Source organism: Nycticebus coucang, chromosome 17 (assembly GCF_027406575.1).
Source record: "Nycticebus coucang isolate mNycCou1 chromosome 17, mNycCou1.pri, whole genome shotgun sequence".
NCBI classification, from domain to species: Eukaryota; Metazoa; Chordata; class Mammalia; order Primates; family Lorisidae; genus Nycticebus; species Nycticebus coucang.
Genome location: NC_069796.1, coordinates 80,019,527 through 80,039,189, shown reverse-complemented (window position 1 = coordinate 80,039,189; position 19,663 = coordinate 80,019,527). Strand labels below are relative to the sequence as shown.

Sequence of the window (19,663 nt, the reverse complement as noted above, 5' to 3'; positions counted from 1 at the left end):
TTCTTGTTCCTCCTCTGCCTCAGTTCCGCCTCACTCTTCACACACCCACCCTGACCTCTCATCCCGGGGGTTGACGGATGAGGTGAGGGTGTCCATTCCAACTTGGTGTTTGTTTATTCTATAAGCTGCAATGGCAGTGGTTTGTGTTTTAGGCTGAGTGGATAAATTCCAGGCCCTGGCACAGCAGCGCCTTCTCCATCTTGCCTTTTCTCCTCCTCGGAAGTCCTGAGCTGGGGCTGTGGTGGGGGGCTGGAGGTGGCCCCAGAGCTTGCCCTGACCCTGTCCTGTTCTTTTATCCTCTCTTTGTTGTAGCATTTGAGCTCATCTCCCCACAGGGCCTCCTCATCCATCTTGTGGTAAGTGATGCTGGGATAGACATCTCCATCTGTCCGTCCAACTCCGGATCATTCCACATCAGCTGAGTCCTGCTCGTTACCCTGGGTGTAGAAGAAGGTGTTGGGGCAAGGACTTCCAAAGGGCTTAGAGGAAAGCACTGGGCACCAGGGTTGGACTGGGATCAGGGAGAAATGGGAGACTGGAAGGCCTGACCATCTCCTGTGTGGCCTCCCTGTCAGTGTCTCTGTAAACAAGTACCAGCAAGTGCTTTTTCAGTTCCTATAATAGACATTATGAGCACATGGACAGATAAGGCATAGACCACCCTTGTAAATGCCTATGAGGTGTCCTCAGTGTCATTGAGTGAGGTCACATTGGGGATGATCTCACCACCCAGAGTAAAGTGTGAAGAGCACACTCATGGAGGAACCCATGGGGGAAAGTGGAGTCTCAGCAGCACAAAGGCTGCCCGTCCTCCCACACCATGTACGGCATCACAGATGAGGTGGCACCTGAGGGCTTGTGAGGGAACATGTTCCACAGTGGAAAAGAACGAGAGGGCTGAGCGTCAGCTGCACCGCTCTGTGGGTTTGTTCTAATGTTCTTCATTCCTTCCCTCAAATCCCTCCGTCCATCCCTGTGTGCTGCTGTTTCCCAGCTGTGCGCCCTGAAGCCCTACAGGGGAGACAGGTTTGGAGTCAGCGCCCTGCGGCTCCTCCTCACCCTGAATACGGCCATGCACGAAAGTGTGGGCCCACTGTGGGAGAAGGAGATCCCCGAGATGCTGGAGATGCTGTATGGTGAGGGCATCCTGGCAGGTGGAAGGACAGAGCTGGGCAGTGGGGCCGACTCCAGAAGGGTGGGAGTGTCCCTAGGGTGGGAGTCCCAGGATGGATGTCAGAAGTTAGAGGGTGCAACTTACAGGGATGAGCAGATCTGGGACCTGCCCTCTGTGCCTCTGGGTGCTGTCTGGATGGGGCCCGCCCTGAGCCCTGCAGTCACCTGGGCTCACATGCAGGCCAGAGCTCTGAGGCTCCAGAATTCTCAGACCACCTGCCGCCCCTTCCTGTGGGTGGAGGATCAGGGTGGAACGTGGGCCTCAGGACCAGACAGACCCAGCTAGGAATCCTCACTTGGACACCGGCCAGCTGTGCGTGTTTGGTCTATGACGGCTACTCAGGCCTTGGAGCCTCTGAGTGGGGACTGTAGTTATGATGCAGAACTATGGTGAGATCGAGATGAGACGCTGGACTCTCGGGCCCAGCCGAGTGTCCATTGTGGGCTCTTTTCTTGCTGGAATCTCGGGTCTGGTGGTCAGCAATCTTTGTCTCCTGTCACAGAGCACACAGAGAGATGCCTGGATCAGGACGCGTGGGAGGCCAGGCTGCTCCAGGTGAGCCGCCCCCAAGACCAGTCACCCCCGACATGGCACCCTTTCTACAGTCCAGTTGGAAGCAAGGCCCTGGGACCCCCAGTGGCAGAGGACCCCATCAAGGGACCTCCCTGAGCCTAGGAACCTCCTTCCAGGCACCCTGGTTTCCTGGTGCCTGCAGCACAGAGGAAAACTGTGGGAGGGCAAAGCCCTCCGATTCAAGCCTTAGTTGAGGGCTCAGGCTCTGCCCTCAACCTCAGCCCCCTCCATGCTCTCGAGATTCCTCCTTCGACAGGAAGGGAAGAATCTCCCCCCCCGCTTAGGGGTGTCCTTTGGCAAGCAGTTTTGCCCTTCCACATCTCAGCTTCCCCATTTGTAAAATGGGAATATTTACTCCTATCATCCAGAAGCAAATGGGAGAATAAGGGAGGGGCTTAAAAGGGAAAGGGTTGTTGGTCCACATGAGGTGACATTACCTTCCTTTCACTGAGCTGTCATTCTCTGTCCTGACCAGCCCCTGCCCCCTGTGTATTTCAGCTCTTCCCCATTTCTGGAGCTCTTTGCTCCTCTTTCCAGATAACAACCCTGCCACTCGCTAGTCTCATGTCCCACTTCTGTGGACAGAAAGCCCTCTGCTGTTGTGTGTGATCCCTTCTCCCTTCATCTTTCTCAGTTTTCCAGCCAGTCATTGCTGGCCATCGAGGATGTCCACTGGCTGGAGGAATTCACACTGACCATCCTGGAGAGGACACAGGATGGCAGGGACGAGGAAGAGCAGAAGGTGGGTCTGAGCGTGTGGCTGGGGAGAAGGGATGCTGGAGTAGAGGGTGGTGGAGGGTGCTGGGGAGAAGGGCTTGGGATGTGCTCATGAGGACAGGCCATGAGGGAAGAGCACACTAGTGTCCCTATACCATGAGGAATTGAGGGATGGGAGGACAGCGAGCTGGGAGGCTCACCAGGAGCCAAAGTAAGATGGAGAGTGTCAGATGGGTGGTATTCAGGCTTCTTCAAGCACTCCCCATCTTTTGTCCTAACTGGTTCCCCAACTAGCATGTAACAGAGGGGAGCTGGCGCTTGGTTGCCGTGAAAAGATTATGGTCCAAGTCAGATCTGAGCAGGTTTGTTCCCACAGTATTTGAAGGCCTCCTTCATCTTTTTTTTTTTTTCTCTTTTTTTTATTGTTGGGGATTCATTGAGGGTACAATAAGCCAGTTACACTGATTGCAATTGTTAGGTAAAGTCCCTCTTGCAATCATGTCTTGCCCCCATAAAGTGTGACACACACTAAGGCCCCACCCCACTCCCTCCCTCTCTCTTTCTGCTTCCCCCCCCATAACCTTAATTGTCATTAATTGTCCTCATATCAAGATTGAGTACATAGGATTCATGCTTCTCCATTCTTGTGATGCTTTACTAAGAATAATGTCTTCCACTTCCATCCAGGTTAATACGAAGGATGTAAAGTCTCCATTTTTTTTAATGGCTGAATAGTATTCCATGGTATACATATACCACAGCTTGTTAATCCATTCCTGGGTTGGTGGGCATTTAGGCTGTTTCCACATTTTGGCGATTGTAAATTGAGCTGCAATAAACAGTCTAGTACAAGTGTCCTTATGATAAAAGGATTTTTTTCCTTCTGGGTAGATGCCCAGTAATGGGATTGCAGGATCGAATGGGAGGTCTAGGTTGAGTGCTTTGAGGTTTCTCCATACTTCCTTCCAGAAAGGTTGTACTAGTTTGCAGTCCCACCAGCAGTGTAAAAGTGTTCCCTTCTCTCCACATCCACGCCAGCATCTGCAGTTTTGAGATTTTGTGATGTGGGCCATTCTCTCTGGGGTTAGATGATATCTCAGGGATGTTTTGATTTGCATTTCTCTAATATATAGAGATGATGAACATTTTTTCATGTGTTTGTTAGCCATTCGTCTGTCGTCTTTAGAGAAAGTTCTATTCATGTCTCTTGCCCATTGATATAGGGGATTGTTGGCTTTTTTCACGTGGATTAATTTGAGTTCTCTATAGATCCTGGTTATCAAGCTTTTGTCTGATTGAAAATATGCAAATATCCTTTCCCATTGTGTGGGTTGTCTCTTTGCTTTGGTTATCGTCACCTTAGCTGTACAGAAGCTTTTCAGTTTAATGAAGTCCCATTTGTTTATTTTTGTTGTTGTTGCAATTGCCATGGCAGTCTTCTTCATGAAGTCTTCCCCCAGGCCAATATCTTCCAGTGTTTTTCCTATGCTTTCTTTGAGGATTTTTATTGTTTCGTGCCTTAAATTTAAGTCCTTTATCCATCTTGAATCAATTTTTGTGAGTGGGGAAAGGTGTGGGTCCAGTTTCAGTCTTTTACACGCAGACATCCAATTCTCCCAACACCATTTATTGAATAGGGAGGCCTCCTTCATCTTAGGCCCGTGCCTTCTGTCAGGGTCCAGAGCGGAGTCAGAAGCTTGGGAGCTTCTCTCTCACAGCTCATGGGCTGAGGAGGGAAGGCCTGGGCCCCCTCCAGCTGCTTCATGTGCTCTGCACGGCAAGTGTCCTGATGTCTCAGTTCCCTCACTTGGGAAGAGAGAAAAATGGCCACACATCCCAAGGAAGCTAATGAGGATAGAACACTAGGATCCCTGTGCCGGCACTTTGTAAACTCAGGAAGCTAAATGCACCTGTCACTGCTACTATCCTTATGTCAATGGTGAGAAAACAGAATCCAGGGGAAGTTAGTGTCTTGAGCAGGTGTGTGGTAGGACTGGCACTTGAATCTGGGTTTCTCCTTTGCTAATCTTGTTTATCAGTCACTGAGCAGCACTTTATCTGGGCTTAGGAAGAGGCTCCAGATCAGAGCCCTCCTTTCTAGGACTGGCAGTTTGCTCCTCAATCACAAACAAGTATGAATGAACACCTACTGTGTGCAGGGCTTTGTGGGGGTCTATTTGGAATACAAACGAAAGCAAGCAGGGATCCTCACCCACAACCGCCTGGTTGGAAATGTGCACTGAGCACCCACAGCTCAGCAGGCCCTGTCCTGGGCTCTGGGCATCACAAAAAGACCAGACCCTGGCCTCGGGAGGCCCTTGTGTGCCTGAGGGAATAGACGAATCAAAGTCACAGGGAGCTGCCCCTTGCCTCTCCGTGGGGCTGGAGAGGGCAGCTTTCACAGATGTGCTCATCCACCTTGGCTTACACAAGATGCTCCCGGCGTTAGCCCTGAAACTCTAGCGTTCTGGGAAACTCCGACATCCAGGGCTTGCTGGGGAGATGGATCCCCCTGGGCAGGAGTTAATCCATCTGGGAAGACAAACAGTAAGTTGCCAGCCAAGCAGAGAAGTAATTGCTTTAGGTCAGATATTGTAGCTTCAGAGGCTGAGGTGGAGATGTGAGCACCCTCGGAGAAGCTGGAGTGTGAAGGACGCAGGGAAGGGGAGAAGCTGAGCCAGGCTGTGATCTGAGTCCAGGGGAGCACTGCAGGTCAATTGCACCAGCCTCTCCTGACCTGAGCCTAGTGAGGGAGCTTTTATACCACCCGCACCCCGACCTGCCTGTCCCTGGTGTCCATGGTTGGTCTGGGGAAAGGAGGGGAGAGGGCGGAAATGTAGCTCCCAGGCACCTCCAGACAAGGAGGCTGCGATGAAGCTGGGGCCGTGCTGGAGAAGGCAGCAGCTAGCCAGAAGGAAGGGAGCCTTGGGCCTGGGCACAGCACCAAGGGCGTCTGCCAGTGTGGGGGAATTGTACTCTCAGGGGTTTGGGGGTGAACGGAGAGAAGTCAGACATCTGTCCACCCCTTGGGACGTTCTGTGTGCTTGCTATGTCAGGCCTGCTCTAGGTGGCTCTGAGAAGCTACTCTGAGCTCTTATCTGCTCAGAGATGCAGGGGTGCGGAGAGCCAGGAACCCCCCCCCGGCAGGCACAGAAACAAGATCTCTGAGGGAGAGAATAGTGTGGTGCACCCGAGAGTAACTTAGGAGCTCAGGGAAGGCTCACGAGGCAGCATCTGACCTGTGAGTGACACGGCGTCTTGCAGAGTTCAGGGAGAGGGAATCACATGGAGAATTCAGGAAATGCTGGGCCCCAAGGTGTGAGCCTGGACCAGCACATCCCTCTGGGTAGTAGGAGATAGGCAGGGCCCCAGCATCTCAGCAAGGACAGAGGCCATGTCACTGAGGGGACGGAGACAGGAAGAGGAGAGAGATGTACCTGTGGGACCACACAGTTCTGATTTTCACATTATGCAGATGTGAGGACCTGTTTCTATTTATGGCAGGAAGTGGGCAGCGTATAGATCAGGGAAGCTTCCTAAGGCTAGGAGGCCTCTCCCAAAGAGGCTGAGGAGGCAGGAATGCAGTGTTTCCTTCCCTTTGGAGTGAGCCCCTGCCCCGTCAGATTGTGCCTGATCCAGTCCTCAGAGAGACCGGGGTGCCTGGTTTAGAGGGGGATGCTGGGAAGGGCCCCCCTCAGCTTCCCCGGACTCACCGCACACTGTGGCTGATCTTGCCCTCCTACCGTCCTAGGCTTTCCTGTACAGATTATTTGGCTTCACCCTGCGGACCTCAAGGAATCTGAAACTGGTACAGAAGATGCTGCCTGCCATGCTAAACACCTCCCAGGAGGAGCCGGAAGAGAGGGAGGTAAGGCGGAGGACCCTGGCAGAGGTGGACGCCATGAGTTTTAGAATCAGGATGGCCAAGTGGCCAAGAGCTGGGATCTGGCAAGCCAGAACCCCTGGGTTGGAATCTCAGGTCTGCCACTTACTTGCCGTGCCTTGGGGGTTTTCCTGAACCCGTGCGTGCCCCTGTTTCCTCCTCTGGGCCTTCGTCATAGAGTATTTTCTGAAAAGCTTTTTATTTCACTCTCAGAGGTAAAAGTTACAAAAAACAAAACCAAAAAACAGTACAAAGAATTTCTGTAGCCCTTCCCCAAATCTTAACTTGTCCCACGAGTGCATCGTCCTTCTCTCTCTCCACTTGTGTTCCTGTTATTGTTTCTTTTATGACTTGATCCTGGAGGTTGCAGCCATGGAACTCATTTACCTCTAACTATGGCAGCGGGGGTTTACAAAAAGTAAAGTATTCTCTCTCATAACCTCGGGAAAGTGACTGAAATCGAGACATTAACATCGCTATGGCGCCGTTCTGGAATGTGTAGAGCTGATTTGAAAATTCCCAGGTTTCCAAGCAATATTTTCTAGCGCAAATGAAAAACTGCTTTTCCTGGTCCAGGATGAACTTGGCAATCCAACAGTGCATTCAGTTGTCCTTTCTCTTCAATCACTGTCAGCCTGGAGCAGTTCCTCAGTCTTCATCTTTTATGATCTTTCCATTTTCAAGTACCCACCATTTACTTTGTAGAACATTTCTCCTGGTGTGTCTCTTGGTTCCTCATGACTAGATTCACTTGTGTATTGTGGGAATACCACAGACGATGTGGGTGTCCGAGGGCAGTTCAGAGGGTGACAAGTGTAAGGGGACTTAGAACAACACCTGGCACAGCCCTTGCTCGGTGTTGGCTGGGGGTGGAGATGAGAGCAAGGTCCTCCTTCTTCCCTTCTCCAGGGCTCCTCAGAGAACCCTCCCTGTCCATAATAGTTATCATCAGCTTTGTCCTGAGCCCAGGTAGCAGAGAGTGTCACTGGGGAGACAAGTCACAGACTGGGGAAAACCCCTCACTGCACAAAAGAGTCTGACTGAAGGCTGTGGGGCTGGGGTGGTGTTACTGAGACAAACAGCTTCTTGAGCAGGATCCAGCTAGTGTAGGAGAAGGAGGGAAACAGGTATTCTCACTTGTCAGTGACGTTCCGGGCCAACACTGAAGAGCGATGACTTTTGGAATGGATCCGGAGAACACTCCAGTTCTGCGTGGACTGGAGTGCAGGCTTCTGAGCCAGGGAAGTGAAAGTGGCTCTTGTGCCATCACTTAAGGTCAGGCTGCACACAGAAAGAACGATATGAGAAACAGGGGATTCGGGGATGGGCCCTGGGTTGCTGTGTTTTCAAGTGGAAGAACAATTTTTATCCTTCCCTGAGACAAAGAACACAGAAAGAATGGTGGGCAGGAAGATGATGCTGTTTTAGACTGTATGGGTTGGGTGACACTGGGTGGAGATGTCCTTGTCACCTGGAGCTGAGATCAGGCTGGATGTCCAGACTTGCGAACCATTATGTTTTCACTGGCTACAACATGGAGATGATGATATCTCCCCAAAGCCTTTTAATGCAAGGATCAATGAGATAGCCTATGTGAGGCTGGCACAGACTCAGCACTGATGGGGGAGCTATTGTGATGGTGACAACTGGAATAAGTGGAAACCTGCGGCTAAGGAAGGGCAGGAGAAGTCAGGGCAGAATAGGGCCCTTTCCAACACTGTGCTGGTACTCACTTCCTAACTAGGCAAAACCTTCCCCTGACCTACTGAAAGGCCAAAAGTCTCTTGGTCCCATGAGCACCTCTCCCTCTCTGTGAGGACATGTGTCCTGGGCCACTACTGCCATCCCCATTATCCCCATGCTGCCTCCTCTTGGTGCAGAGGCTTCATGCGGGAAGAACACAGTCTGGTTGCAAATACCTAGAGCCTGCGTCTCTGCCATGGGCTTTCCTGTAGTACCAAGCTCAGCTCCCCTGGTACGGGGAGCTCTAGGCACAGACAGTGCAGACTAACAAGTCACCAGAGCCTGCCATGCATCGGGTTTGAGTTATAGACTGATCCAATCAGGGATGTGCACATCCCCACTATCCTTTGTTCTTCTGGCTCCTGCTAAGTCATCTGTATATTCCCACATTCACACTTGGAACCCCAACTTCAATCTGCCAGCCACTGAGGACATTTTTACTGAGGTGTCCTCAGGACACACCCAGAACTCTCCCCCCCTCCCCACCCCAAACAGGCCCCTTGTTTCACCTGCCCGAGTGGTCCGAGTCCTTGCTGATCTCTGTCCTCCGGGATCAGAAGCAGTGACTCTGTCTGGGAGCCTTCCCTTTGCCTCTCCTGAGCTCTGTCCTTTTGGCCACACAGTGCTTCAGAAAATGTGCCTCAAATTTGCTCTTCTGGGCCTTTTCTGCTCACTCTCCTCTCCTCACCCCACACCTCGAGCACTGCTACAGCTCCACCTTGCTCACTCCAAGCTCCAGGCTCCTGCAAAGCTAGCACTGCAGCTTTCTTTCTTCAGCCGCCATCATGATTATCTACAGGGACCTCATTAGCCACCATGAGATGTTCTCCGACATTTACAAGATCTGAGAGATCGCTAATGGCCTATGCCTGGAGGTGGACAGGAAGATGGTCAGTAGGACAGAGGGTAACATTGAAGACTCGCTCATTGGTTGAAATACTTTCACTGAAGGACCTGAGGATGAAGGTACTGAAAGCACAGTTACCCCTGGTGTTGATATTGTCATGAACCATCACTTTAGGAAACCAGCTTCACAATCGAAGCTTACAAGCAGTCCATCAAAGATTACATGAAGTCAATCAAAGGCAAACTTGAAGAACAGAGACCAGAAAGAGTAAAACCTTTTATGACAGGGGCTGTAGAACAAATCAAGCACTTCCTGGCTAATTTCAAAAACTACCAGTACTTTCTTGGTGAAAACATGAATCCAGATGGCACGGTTGCTCTCCTGGACTCCTGTGAGCATGGTGTGACCCCATATATGACTTTCTTTAAGGACGGTTTAGAAATGGAAAAATGTTAACAAATTTGGCAATTTCTTTGGATCTATCACCTGTCATAACTGGCTGCTGCTTGTCACCCACACAACACCAGGGCTTAAGACAAATGGCACTGATGTCATCTCGAGCTCTTCATTCATTTCGACCTTGATTTATTTGGAGTGGAGGCATTGTTTTTAAGGAAAAACATGTCATGTAGGTTGTTTAAAAATAAAATGCATTTAAACTCGTTCAAGAGAATGCCTTTTAGGTTAATACACGTTTAAACTAAATCTATCCTGTAGTGTTCGTGGAGAAGCTAGAGACTGGTTGTAGGCCACTATTAGAAAGCATAAAAGACTGTCGTCAGATAAATTCTACAGTGGAAATCTCTCCTGAGACTGGAATATAAAGGAATCCGAAGTTTTAATTCTGAGTTACAGTGAAGGGAGAGACCATGCTCATAGCAGTGCCAACACTTGAAGTGGAGCCTTAACACATTTCATCACCTACAACGGAAGTAGTGACTGTGGCAGAAATTACCAAGAGATAAAAAGAGACGAATTCAGTTGGAGAAAAAATTTCTTTGTTCTTCTCTCCCATTTCCACTTCGGACCCCTTCTCTGAATTCCTGGTGTACATAAGAATTCTCTCCTCTGCAATGTGGGGTCCAGACTCCCAAGATCATGCACATCTGTGACTCTGATTTTTTTTTTAATCGTAGAAACTCCTAACACCTTTCAGAATCGTTTGCTTTGTAAATTTCTCCTTACACAGATGTTTGCTTCTCCATCTGGATTTGAAAGAGTTGAGACCTCAGGGGCCAAAATCCCCTCTGTGTCCCTTTCCTCCCCTTCTTGTCTGGATCCCTGCCTCTGGAAGTACAGCAGGGGCTCAGCTCACCCTTAGCTATGTCCTGATGGGCTGTCCTTGTTATAGGGCATCGCCAAGGCACTAGCTGTTGTGTCCCTGGGACACCTGGCGGTGGTTCTGGATGAACTGGAAGTGTACGGCACTAAACTCACTGACAGGGACACGTCGTCCATCCTCAAACTGGCCAAGGTGACAGCATCCCTGGGAGTGCAGCCGGCATTCCGCACAAGGCCTGAGGGCTCCCCTGCACTTCTCTGAGGCCTTTGGCTACCCAGAATGCCCCCTCCCTCGGATTGAGTGCATCCCCCGCTTTCCCTACTCCCTCATGCCTGAGCTTCAGCACACACCCCCACCCCCCAAATCCTTCCCATCCACAGCCCATCTTCCCTCCCAGGCCCTCTGGGCAGTCTTCTCCTTTCTGAGCCTCCAGGTCCCCCTCAGGGGAGGAGGATGAGGGAGGAGAAGGCAAGTCCCCTTTCCCCCTACAGGAGTATCAGCCAAGGGAGTGGGGGCTGGTCTGCCACACCATCTACCTAAGCTACGGCATGATGATGTCTGTGGCCAAGGACACCCTCTCCTGCCCTGTGGACACCATCCTGGCCTTGGCCGTGCAGCATTACCAGGAGTGCATTGTGAAGAAGGTACTTCCTGCTCCCTCTGCCCGCACCCCAGCCCCGCCTGTGCCCCTCTGCCCTGGGTGGGAAGATGTGCGACCGAGAAGGGACTTCAGGGGGCAGGGCTGCCAGTCACCTCCTCTCCCACCTCAGTCCTCAGAGCCTCAGTCTGGCAGCTCTGAACCTTTAACTGGCCCCAGAGGGTGCACTCATTTGAGGTCTGTTCAAAGTGTCTCCTTCCTCCTGGTTACTCTTGCCCACCCTTTGGGCTCCTAGGAAGGAAGGAGCTTTGCTTAAATTCCCTAACTAGTCCCCAGGGACAAGTACCAGGGGAGACAGAGGCAAACCCTAACACCTTTTCTGCCTCTGCTGCTGTCCAGTACGCCTGAGGGCAGGGGAGCCGCCCTTCCCATTCCCAGTCCACCTGCCACCCAGCTGGCCATGCTCAGGGCAGAATGTGCTCAGTGGAGAGGTGCTACCTTGAGAGAAAAGGAGGCCAGATCCACCTTAATGCCAGAGCGCCATGGAGGGGGAACTCCTGAGGGTACCAAAGAGATGGGTGGCCCGTTCCCCTACAGGGCTGCCATAGGCTGTCTCCATTTATAGCTATGCTCAGAGGGAAGATTTAGGGCTGTGGGCTAGGGACGTCCTTGGGCCGCTCAGCTCCTCATTCCCCCAAATTGTATATGGGTGGACATCCCTGGCCCAGGGTCGTTTTGGCCCTGGGAGGACTCTGAGCACATTCATTGGTTCAGGACAAGACTCTGAAACTTGAGTACCTGGATGCCCTGACCCAGATGACAAGCATCCTGAGCACCCAGCCCATTCCACTGTCATGCAAGTTTCCCCACAAACAGGACCTTGTGACCTCCATGGCGGTAAGCACCACTCAGGAGGCGGGGCAGAGAGCAGGGCGGAGGGAGGACGGTCCCCAGGGAAAGCCTCAGTAGGGTTACTAGGCCAGGCCTGGAAGAGAGAAGCCCAGAGTTTCCAGCCTTTTGTTCCTGCTGCCATCCTTCTTTTCCATGCTCCAGGTGGGGGTGAGTACTGTGGGGCGAGGTTGGGAGTGGAGGGGGTGCTGTCCCCGTGATCCTGCTCATTGGAAGTCCCTGGAGGTTTCAGGTCTCACCTTCTAGTGAGCAGGGCCTGGGGTGGGAGGAGGGAGAGGAAGGTGAGATGAGCATGTTCATGGTCCTCCTGGTCTCTGGGGTGGGGTGTCACAGGCGCTAATCAGGGAGGAGCCACTGGACTGCATCTCTAGCTCCATTAGGCAGAAGGCAATGAACGTCATCTCTGACCTCAGGTAGCAACCTGCCACTGCTCTCTGCCTTCCCTCCTCTGGCTTGAGTTCTGCCCTCTTCCCTGGTGCCTCTCCACCTCTCATCTTCTGCTTCACCTTTTTTTTTCCCCCATTATTATTTTATCAAATCATAGCTATGTACATTAATGCGACCATGGGGTACAATATGCTGTTTTTTTATACAATTTGAAATATTTTCATCAAACTGGTTAACATAGCCTTCACGGCCTTTTTCTAAGTTATTGTGTTAAGACATTTATATTCTACATTTAGTAAATTTCACATGTACCCTTGTAAGATGCACCGTATGTGTAGGAGAGCCCTCAGGCAGGAGTGGACACTTTCTGCCCTTTCTTTTCTTAAGGGTTTGTGGGTGGGATGTCGTGAGCACCCAGGGAGCCTGCCTGTCCCATGTCCTCAGGGCCTTGCCACCACCTCTGCCCCAGGCTTCCTTCTGCTCCCAGGGCTGTCCCTGACTACACCCCCCATGTCCATCTCTGTCCTCTGAATTCCCTCCAGACATCTGGACAACCAGAGAGCACTATATCACCCCAAGCCCTGGTGCCCTTCCCTGTAATCACTGTGCCTGCTCTCACTCCCTGGGTTTCTTTTTTCCAACTTCTGGTCCTTTTGCCTTGGGATGTTGTTTCCTCCCCTTTCCCCTTTCAGGTCCCCTTTTCTCTGGTGTCTCCCTGGTTCTTGCTCTACCTACTGCTCTGTCTCCACCATCTCTCTCTCTGTGTACCATCAGTCTTCCTTTCCCCAACTGTCCTGTCTGGCCAACGCTCTCTGCTCACCCTGTGCTTCACTCTGGACCTTAGCAAGCTTGAGCCAGTCTTGGAGTCAGACAGTATAGCAGAGGTCCTTCTCACATGCTGCGACAGTGTGCTCTGCCTTCCCCCCTCGGAGGGCCTGCAGGAGGCGGCCTCGGATCCCACCGAGGTGAGGCGCTGTCTGATGGTCATTGCCTTGTTTTTGATCATTTATTTTTGAGAGGGTGTGAAGTAAAGGCTTGGCAGTTTTATGAGGCTCTTCTACCATCTTCAACAGAGAAAAATTTTGTCCTTGGAGGAGGGAGGGGTTTGCTGAGTCAGGCAGCCAGAATAGGCCATGAGGTTGACTTCCTCCTTGGGAACCCATTGATGGCCACTGCTACCCCTTGAATATTCTGTCCCCTAAGTGGAAACTCAGTCCTTCCCTTTACAAATGTCAAATTGCAAGCAGTCTGAAGGTTCAAACATGACTTTACTCTAGGCGCATGGTTATGTGACTTCAGGGAGTCCCAGTAGTAGGAGGCCTGAGTCCATTTCCTATAGAGCCAAGAGCTTTCCTTGTGGGGGGCGGAGGGATGGAGGGATTTGGGGTTCACATTTGCATTCTTAGGCTTCATTCCTAGGAACCGTTCCACCTTGTCTGTTCCTTTCTCTTGGCTGGATGTCCTTATTTTACAGATACCATAGCATCTAGAGCTTCACTAAGAATATTCATAAACATTTTTTGAAACAGGGCCAGGCGCTGTAGCTCTCGCTTCTAATCCTAGCACCCTGGGAAGCAGAGGCCAGTGGATCCTTTGAGCATATGAGTTGGAGACCAGCCTTAGCAAGAGGGAGACCCCATCTGTAAAAATAGCCGTGTGTTGTGGAGGGTGCCTGAGTCCCAGCTACTTGGGGATCTGAGGCAAGAGGATTACTTGAGCCTAAGAGTTTGACTTTGCTGTGAGCTATCTTTCCAGGGCACTCTACCCAGGGTGACAAAGTGAGACTCTGTCTCAACAACAACAACAAAAAAACAAAATCAGCATTTTTATAAACAATGTTTTCTACAATTTACTGAAATACTTTCACTTCCTGGAGTCAGTAGGTCTGTTTGTCTTGGGCCTTCTTTCCATGGACTGGCAACGCTTCTTTGCCAGTTCACATTTCTTTATGTAATGAAGGAAAGACGGCTCCATCTAGACTCTCTCTAGAGATGAGAGAGAGCTGAGGGGGTTTCCCCTGGCTTTGCCCCCTCACACATTCCTCAGTGAGGTACTGGCTGGTATTGCCGGCATTTGGACAGGGCTGGGATCCCCACTGCCCAGAGGAATGGCTTCAGTCTGGGGGTGGGTTCCGTGGCAGTGCTTTACTCCACGGGAGCTGCCTTCCCTCCTCAGCAGTTTGAGGCCACAGCTGTCTTGCAGAAGCCCTTGCAGGCAGATCACCTGTTTTCTTTCTAAGGTTTTGTCCTAAAAGCAAAGACCTACTATTGCTGGGCAGGGCCCACATGGTTCTCATGAGGGTGAGAGGGGAAGGGCACTGTCCTGTGCCCTGCGGAAAGCAACAGAGGATTCATTCAGACCAGTGGAGGGCAAGTAGTTCCTGGAAATGCAAGGAAAACAGGAGCAGGAAGGAGTGAGGAGGCTGGAGGAGCTGGAGTGTGGAGCAGGGGTGTGGACCCCCGGGCAGGGGAAGGCTGGCTGCTGCCTCAGGCATCCTCTGAGTCCCTCTCTGCTCCTTAGGAACTGCTCAGGAGGAGCCTGCAATCTCTCCAGAGGCTCATGGTAGCACTCGTCACTGAGAGGCCCACTCAGATCCAGTCCTGCTTGGAGGTCAGTGAGAGGGACACTTGGAAGTTGGTGTCCTGGATTTCTGGGACTCCTGTCACAGTGCACCATACCTGGTTGGCTACAGCAACAGGAATGTAATCTCTCCCAGACACAAAGGGAAATGTCCAAAAGCAAGGTGTTGGCAGGGTTAGCTCCCCCTGGAGGATCTGCAGGGAATCCTTTCTTCCCTTCCATCCTCTCTCCTGGCTTCTGGTGGTTCCTGCCAATCCTTCATGTCCCTTTACCTGTAGACATGTCACTCTAATCTCTGCATCCATTTTCACAGGGCATATTCCCGTGTGTGTGTGTGTGTGTGTGTGTGTGTGTGTGTGTGTGTGTGTGTGTGTCTGTCTGTCTGTGTGTGTCTGTGTGTGTGTGTGTGTCTGTGTGTTCTTTTCTTTATCAGAACAGTAAACGTTGGATTAGGCAAGGTCCACCTAATTCAATATGAATTCATGTTAACTTAGTGTCATCCACAAAGACCCTATTTCCAGGCAGGATCACATCCTGAGGGTTTGAGGTAGATGTGAATTTTGTTACCTCACTATATTTGGGAACAAAACCGTCAAGGACAGGATAAGAGGCAGAACTGAGGATGAGAGTTGCGTGCAGAGCTTTGAGGGAAGGCGATCATGGCTGGTGGGATCTGAACCTCTGCGGTCTTCTCCCTTCGAGGAGAAATGATTCCTCTTCCTTCATCTGGTGTTAAGGCCACCTCCTTCTCCTCAGCTGCCCTCTGCTCCTCAGACTAGTCACAGGTTAGCAGTACGCGCTGTGCACCTCCCCCACTGCTCGGCCTGCTTCCATCCTCAGTGCTGTGGCCAGGGGACTCATTTACAATCCCTGCACCTCACTCTTCTCTGGAGTGACGACAGTACCTGGCTCATGGAAAGTTGGGCTGATGACTGGGTGACAGAGTTTATAAAGTGCCTGACTGGGAGGGTAATGCCCAGCTTTGAATCATTTGTCCATGACTAAACTGAGTCGCCTTTTATTATGGATTCAGTGACTTAAGCTTATATGAGTGTGATACTTTGGCCTTCTCTTGAGTATCCTGCTCCCCAGTTACCATATGAAGTTTCAGTTTTCTTTACACTTGTGGTCATCAGGGGGAGAGGTTCCTGAGCAGTTATAGTCCAAATATAATACTCAAGAAGTTAGTTGAGATACTTATTTTCTCTTTGGTGATGGAATTAAATTGATATAATTTAGATTTATTTGTTAAGATTAAGGGCTTCTGTTCTTTTAATTGATGATATTGATTATATCAGAATTTACATAATTAAAAAGAAGTGAAAACTATAAAGTCTTCTCAGAGCAGTCTTGTTCCCATCCATCCTCTTAAGCTCCTTCCCACTCACTGCCTAGAGATCACCATTCATACTGCGTCCGAGTTGCCCTTCCTGGTTCCACTGTAAAAGGGCAAATGTGTGTTCTGGTTTCTTCTTGTTTCTCTGTCCTTCCCACACAGTAGGTAGTGCCTGCTCTCCGGCCCTAGCTTTTTTCTGTCACCCTCACAAGTTCCCAGACACTTTCCTTACGATTCTGTGGTCGTATCTGCTGTGTGGACACAGTTTACCGGTCACTCCCCTGTGGATGGACATGGGCTGTTTCCAATTGTTTTGCTGCTAGTTTCCTTAACTTCTCATTTTGAAAACGATTGCAGATCCACAGGGAGTTAGCAATTTGAGGGTTAGTAGATACTGTTGCGTGTAAGCTCCACCAGCTTCCCCGCATGGTGACATCTTACATATACAACAGCAGTACACTGTCACGGCCAGGGAAATGGATCTGGGCCCGGCTGTCAGACTACAGCTCTGACCCAGTTGTCACAGTTCTGACGTGCACTCCTCTGTGTGCTAGTGGGTTATATGCCATTTGACCTCAGTGGAGCAGGGCGTGAGCAGTGACACCACCATCGCTGATGTGGATCAGTTTGGTCACCTTGCAGAACCCTTGTAGTGCCCTTTTTAGTCACAGCTAAGTCCCCTCCTTTTTCCTGTGCCCTGGTTGCAACCATTCGCCCCTTCTCCAGCTCTCTATTTTTGCCATTTTGGGGGGATATAATAGACATGGAAACATACAGCATGTAACCTTTCAGAGACAGGCTCTTTTTCATGGGTTCATGCTCTTAAAATGCTCCAATTTGTTACATGTTGCAAGCTTGGTTCCTTGTATTCCTGAGCAGTTTGCACTACAGGGATACACGGGAGTTGATCTGGTCATTCACCCATTCAAAGACATTTGAGTGGCTCCCCAATTGGGGTGATTATGAAGAAGGCTCTTGTGAGAGAGCTTTTTGTGCAGATAAGTTTTAATTTTCTGGGTCAAATGCTGAAGAGTACAAATGCTGAGTCCTATGGAAGGTACATATTTAGTTTTATGAGAAATTGGCAAACCCTTTTTCAGAGTGGCTGCCCGGTGTTATCATCAGCAGCCATGCGTGAGGTGTCCAAGTTCTTTGCATTCTTGCCAGCATTTGGTGTTATTTTCTACTTTACCCTTTCCGACAGGTTGAGTGATAGCTCACTGTGGTTTTAATTTGTGTTTCTCTAATGGCTAATGGTATCGATTCTATTCTCATGGGCACATTTGCTGTCCATGTGCTTTCTTTGCATGCTTTTAATTAGATTTGTTAGGGTTTTGTTTTATGTAGCAAGATACAGCCTATTTTGGTGATTGTTCCATGTGCACTTGAAAAGAATGTGCCTTTTGCCTTCATTTTGTGGAATATTCTAAAGTGCCAGTCGGGGGTGGTGTTCAGTTCTGTACTGTGGGCTTGCTGATTTTCTGCTACTTCTGTTGCTTACTGAGGGAGGAGTTTGCAGTCTCCAGCTGTAACTTTGCATTCACCTGTTTTCCTTTGGTTCTGTGAGTTCTTGCCTCACTCATTCTGAAGCTCTGCTGTTAAGTGTGTACTGGTTAGGATTGTTACATCCTCGTGGTAAACTGACCTTTTATAATCATGAAATATCCTCTTTATCTCTGATAACTGTCTTTGGGATGACGTCTACTTGTCTGTCGTTCTCCTAGTTCCCTCTCCTTTTATTAGTGTGTGCCTGGTATATCTTTATCCGTTTTTTAATTTTAAGCTAGAGCTAGCTGTATTTTTAAATCTATTCGAAAGCACGTTATAAAAGATCCATGTTAGCTGTATTTTTAAATCCATTCGAAAGCACGTTATAAAAGATCCATGTTGGGCGGTGCCTGTGGCTCAAGGAGTAGGGCGCCGGTCCCATATGCCGGAGGTGGCGGGTTCAAACCCAGCCCTGGCCAAAAAACCACAAAAAAAAAAAGATCCATGTTGACAATTGGTGTGTTTAGATCATTCATGTTTAAAGAAATTATCGATAAGCTTTTAAGTCTACCTTTTCATTACTTGTGTTCTGTTTGTTTCCTCTGATTTTCCTTTGTCTGTTTCCTCTTTCTTGCCTCCTTTGGGTTATTTTCTCATCTTAGTGTTACAATTTAATTTGCCTATTGTGCTTCTGATTGTGTCTACTTATATACTTGTCACAGTGTTACTTTAGGGATTTCTCCACACACACTTAACGTTTTCCAAGCCTACCTAGAATCCATATTTTACCCTCTCAAGTGGAATGCAGAGACTTGATCAGCCGGTAAAGCCCTTGATTCTTACCCTGTCTATATTGGAGTTGTTTCATGTGTTACATTTACCTACATTACAATCCCATCTGACAACTTCATAATGTTTCCTTTGAGCCAGCCAACATATGGTACACAGATGAATAGAAGAGGAGTCTATCACAGTTACCAGATATGGACGCTTTCCGTGCAGCTCCTTCAAACCTGATGTCTAAATTTCCTTCTGGTATCATGTTTCTTTCTTTAATTAGTTATTTTAGAGTCCCTAAATGTATTGTTTCTAACATTCCAGCCTTACTTTTTTTTAATTTTTTGATCTAGAAAATCTCGAGCATCTACCAAAGAGGAGAGAATAGAGTCATAAACTTTATGTACCACGTTCTAGCTTCAATCATCAGCTCTGACCCATCCATGTTATTTTATTTATACCCCTCACGTCCCCCAACTTCTTTACCCCTGATCTATTTTGAAGCTATTCCATATCATCTAATCCATAAACATTTTAGTATGTTTATCAAACATAAGGATTCTATTAAAATACATGTACATGCCTGTGCTGCCATTAGTACAATTAAAATGTAACTTTGATTTAATTTCTTCGTGTCATAAATATTCATTGTGTACTTTGGCCTGATTGTCTCAGAAATATGTTTTTTAAAAACTACGTTCCCTTAGAATGCGGTTCTACTGTCGATACGTACATTCCCGTCCATGGGGTTGCTGAAGACTTTTCAGCTATTCGTTGTCCTCTGTCACTTTCCTTGACATATATTTGTTGAAGAAACCAAGTCATTTCTTTTGTAAGTTCTGCTCATTGTGGGTTGCCCTGAGTATATCCTTTCTGGGTCATTTCACAAATTCCTCCGTTCAGTATTTCCTAGGTTATTAGATCTGGAGGTTGATCAGATGTAGAATTAATTTTTAGTAAGATTGCTTCCCAGGTGGTTCTGTCATATCATTTAAATTTAGAATGAATTAAAAATATTGACGGGTTTGAATTAAGGGAACTATTCTTGTCATTAATAGTTCCACTGTGTCACGTTTGGTCGGTGGGAACTTCTTCAAGTTGACCCCTGAGCCATTTCAGCATGACTCAAGGACTCTCCAAGAACTTCCTTGTTTTCTAGTGGAAAATTTTGTGTACCTTTCCTCCCCTGGCTAGGAACCAACTGCTTTTTCAAGAGGCTATTGTTCCTTTCTGTGGAAAATGGCCTTTAGAACCCCAGTCTTGTCTTTGGGCATTTCATCAGAGTCTGGCCCCTAAGATCAGAGCTGCTACCGGAGCTGGTCCTGGCTTCAGGAAGGGAGTTCTCCTTCATTTGTTTTCATGAGTGCAG

At 49.2% G+C, this 19,663-nt stretch overlaps 2 protein-coding genes across 3 annotated transcripts in view; both read left to right on the top strand.

Annotated features, from left to right (window-relative positions):
• The window catches only part of LOC128569255 (maestro heat-like repeat-containing protein family member 1), a 24,314-nt gene extending 11,343 nt beyond the window's left edge, over positions 1–12,971 (top strand). The window contains exons 10-18 of one of the 2 annotated variants that reach the window (XR_008375293.1): positions 313–356; positions 995–1,136; positions 1,677–1,729; positions 2,382–2,489; positions 6,216–6,332; positions 10,289–10,411; positions 10,711–10,863; positions 11,592–12,139; positions 12,958–12,971. Coding sequence is in view for 1 of the 2 variants with exons in the window: in XM_053567394.1 (XP_053423369.1) it covers positions 313–356; positions 995–1,136; positions 1,677–1,729; positions 2,382–2,489; positions 6,216–6,332; positions 10,289–10,411; positions 10,711–10,863; positions 11,592–11,786 (935 nt within the window). In the remaining variant the exon portion in view is untranslated. Of the gene's footprint in view, positions 1–312; positions 357–994; positions 1,137–1,676; positions 1,730–2,381; positions 2,490–6,215; positions 6,333–10,288; positions 10,412–10,710; positions 10,864–11,591; positions 12,522–12,957 lie in introns of those variants that run through there. The other variant, XM_053567394.1, reaches the window with a different exon arrangement.
• Positions 12,435–19,663, top strand: part of LOC128568575 (maestro heat-like repeat-containing protein family member 7) — a 26,404-nt gene continuing 19,175 nt past the window's right edge. The window contains exons 1-3 of the mRNA XM_053566226.1: positions 12,435–12,441; positions 12,888–13,078; positions 14,634–14,723. Of these exons, the coding sequence (XP_053422201.1) occupies positions 12,435–12,441; positions 12,888–13,078; positions 14,634–14,723 (288 nt within the window). The remainder of the gene's footprint in view (positions 12,442–12,887; positions 13,079–14,633; positions 14,724–19,663) is intronic.